The 2,564-nt window shown below is 42.2% G+C and overlaps 1 protein-coding gene across 2 annotated transcripts in view; it reads left to right on the forward strand.

Annotated features, from left to right (window-relative positions):
* TIMM17A (translocase of inner mitochondrial membrane 17 homolog A (yeast)) overlaps positions 1–2,564 on the forward strand; it is a 14,798-nt gene that overhangs the window by 8,757 nt on the left and 3,477 nt on the right. The window contains exon 5 of one of the 2 annotated variants that reach the window (XM_011931752.1): positions 1,276–1,386. In XM_011931752.1, coding sequence (XP_011787142.1) covers positions 1,276–1,386 — 111 coding nt within the window. Of the gene's footprint in view, positions 1–1,275; positions 1,391–2,564 lie in introns of both variants that reach the window. The other variant, XM_011931751.1, reaches the window with a different exon arrangement.

The following is a 2,564-nucleotide window of genomic DNA, read 5'->3' on the forward strand; positions in this document are numbered from 1 at the left end:
TTAGTAGAGACGGGGTTTCACCGGGTTAGCCAGGATGGTCTCGATCTCCTGACCTCGTGATCCGCCCGTCTCGGCCTTCCAAAGTGCTAGGATTACAGGCTTGAGCCACCGTGCCCGGCCCAAAAAAAAAATTTAATTAGCTGGGTGTGTTGGTGCATGCCTATAGTCCCAGCTACTCATGAGGCTGAGGCAGGAGGATCCCTTGAGCCACCACACTCTATCCTGGGCAACAGAGCGAGACCCTGCTTCAAAAATAATAATAATTATAAAACTGAGCATTGCTTAATTTGGCATAGCATAAATATACAGTATATGGTGATTTGAAAAAAAAAAAGTAAGGGGATCTCTTTATTTGGAATATTTGAGAATGAGAGAGCATGGAATTCTAACCCATATATTACAGTGGTTGAGAGCACTTCAGGTCCCAGTTCTGCCATTAATTAGCTGTATGACTGGTCAGTTTACCAAACTTTATGCTATAATTTCTTCACCAGTAATCTGGAGTTAGTTAATAATTATACCTGCCATATAGAATTGTTATGAATAAGGAACTTAGAACCGTCTTCTGGATCCTCAGGACAGACAGCAAACCAGAATTCCTTTGAGCTTAGTGGTTTAGACCAAGGGGTTTGCAAACTATTTCTGTAAAAGGCCAGATAGTGAATATTTTAGGCTTTGTGGGCTATGTAGTCTTTGTCATAGCTACCTAACTCTGCTGTCGTAGCATGAAAGCAGCCATGGATAATACATAAACAAAACAGTATGGCTGTGTTTCAGTAAAACTTTATTTTTTTTCTTGAGATGGAGTCTCACTTTCACCCAGGCTGGAGTTCAGTGGCACAACCTCGGCTCACTGCAACGTCCACCTCCCGGGTTCAAGCAATTCTCCTGCCTCAGCCTCCTGAGAAGCTGGGACTCCAGGTGCCCACCACCACTTCCGGCTAATTTTTGTATTTTTAGTAGAGACGGGGTTTCACCATGTTGGGCCAGGCTGGTCTCAAACTCCTGACCTCGTGATCTGCCCGCCTCGGCCTCCCAGAGTGCTGGGATTACAGGCATGAGCCACCACACCCGGCCTTTCAGTAAAACTTTATTTACAAAAATAGGCAGCGGGTGGCCTGTGGGCGGCCGTAGTTTACTGACTCTGGGTCTTAGGCAGTAAGAGTTTGGGAATTGGAGGAGCATGTAGCCATATGGACAGTTCTCTTCTTTACTATCTCTTACAGTAAACTAGATTTCTGTAAAAAATAATCTCTTTGTTATTAATGTCTTCAGATGGACCAGTGGCCATGGTTGGGTCAGCTGCAATGGGTGGCATTCTCCTAGCTTTAATTGAAGGAGCTGGTATCTTGTTGACAAGATTTGCCTCTGCACAGTTTCCCAATGGTGAGTCTTCTTTTTGCTTAAAACTATAGCTCAAATGTTTTAGAATGGTTTTCTAATGTTAAGAAAGAACATACTTTGCCTGCTGAAATGTGTGGTATGTATTATTATGCTGTGGTTCATGAGGACTGTGATAATAGGTAAAAAATGAACACGTCACATTTAGCCACAATAACAAAAATTTTTTGTATAAATTTGCTGTTGATCTTTCTTTATAGTACTTAGGGTTTATCAATGCTCATGTATTGCAAGAAATGTCTGATCATTTTAAAGGGACTTGAAGAATGGTTCTGCAGATGTGTAGCAATGATGGTGGTCAATTGACAATTTAGTATTGTATGTCTACATGCCAGACACTGTTTTACGTAGTGAACAGGACAGTCCCTGCCCTCAAGGACTTACATTCTGGTAGGGGGAGACAGATTAACACATTAACAGATAAATTAGCTTATTTTAGATAGTGTTGCTTGTTTTGAAGAAGAGAGTAGTGAAAAGTGACATATTTGGGAAGGTCACTTTAGGGTTCACAGGAGAAAATTTAGAATCTTAGAAAATTTGTTAGCCTGGCTAATTTTATATTCGTTTAATTTGTTGTCTGTTTTTCTTCCTATCTGATGCATAGGATAATAATTAAATTGTGGGCTGAATGATCATTACATGGTTATAGAATGTGCTGTCAGCTGATTAGCCAGGCATAATGGCTCACACCTATAGTCCTAGCTACACAGGAGGCACGAGAATCACTTGAACCTGGGAGATGGAGGTTACAGTGAGCCGAGAGGACACCACTGCACTGTAGCCTGGTCGACGGAGCGAGAGACTGTCTCAAAATGAAACAAAACAAAAAACTTCTGTCAAGATGGTCCATTCCTGTAGATGGTCCATTCGTGTAGTTCCAGCTACTCAGGAGTCTACTCACTTGAACCCAGGAGTTCAAGGCCAGCCTGGGCAACACAGCAAGACCCCATCTCTTAAAAAAAAAAAAATTTCAGTGTCTAAATGAAAATATCCCTTGACAGTGGAAGGATGCAGAAAGATATTGTGAGGTGGCCAGACACAGTGGCTCACACCTGTAATCCTAGCATTTTGGGAGGCTGAGGCAGGCAGATCACTTGAGGTCAGGAGTTTGAGAGCAGCCTGACCAACATGGTGAAACCCCATCTCTACTAAAAATACAAAAA

Source organism: Colobus angolensis, unplaced genomic scaffold (assembly GCF_000951035.1).
Source record: "Colobus angolensis palliatus isolate OR3802 unplaced genomic scaffold, Cang.pa_1.0 Scaffold91, whole genome shotgun sequence".
NCBI classification, from domain to species: domain Eukaryota; kingdom Metazoa; phylum Chordata; class Mammalia; order Primates; family Cercopithecidae; genus Colobus; species Colobus angolensis.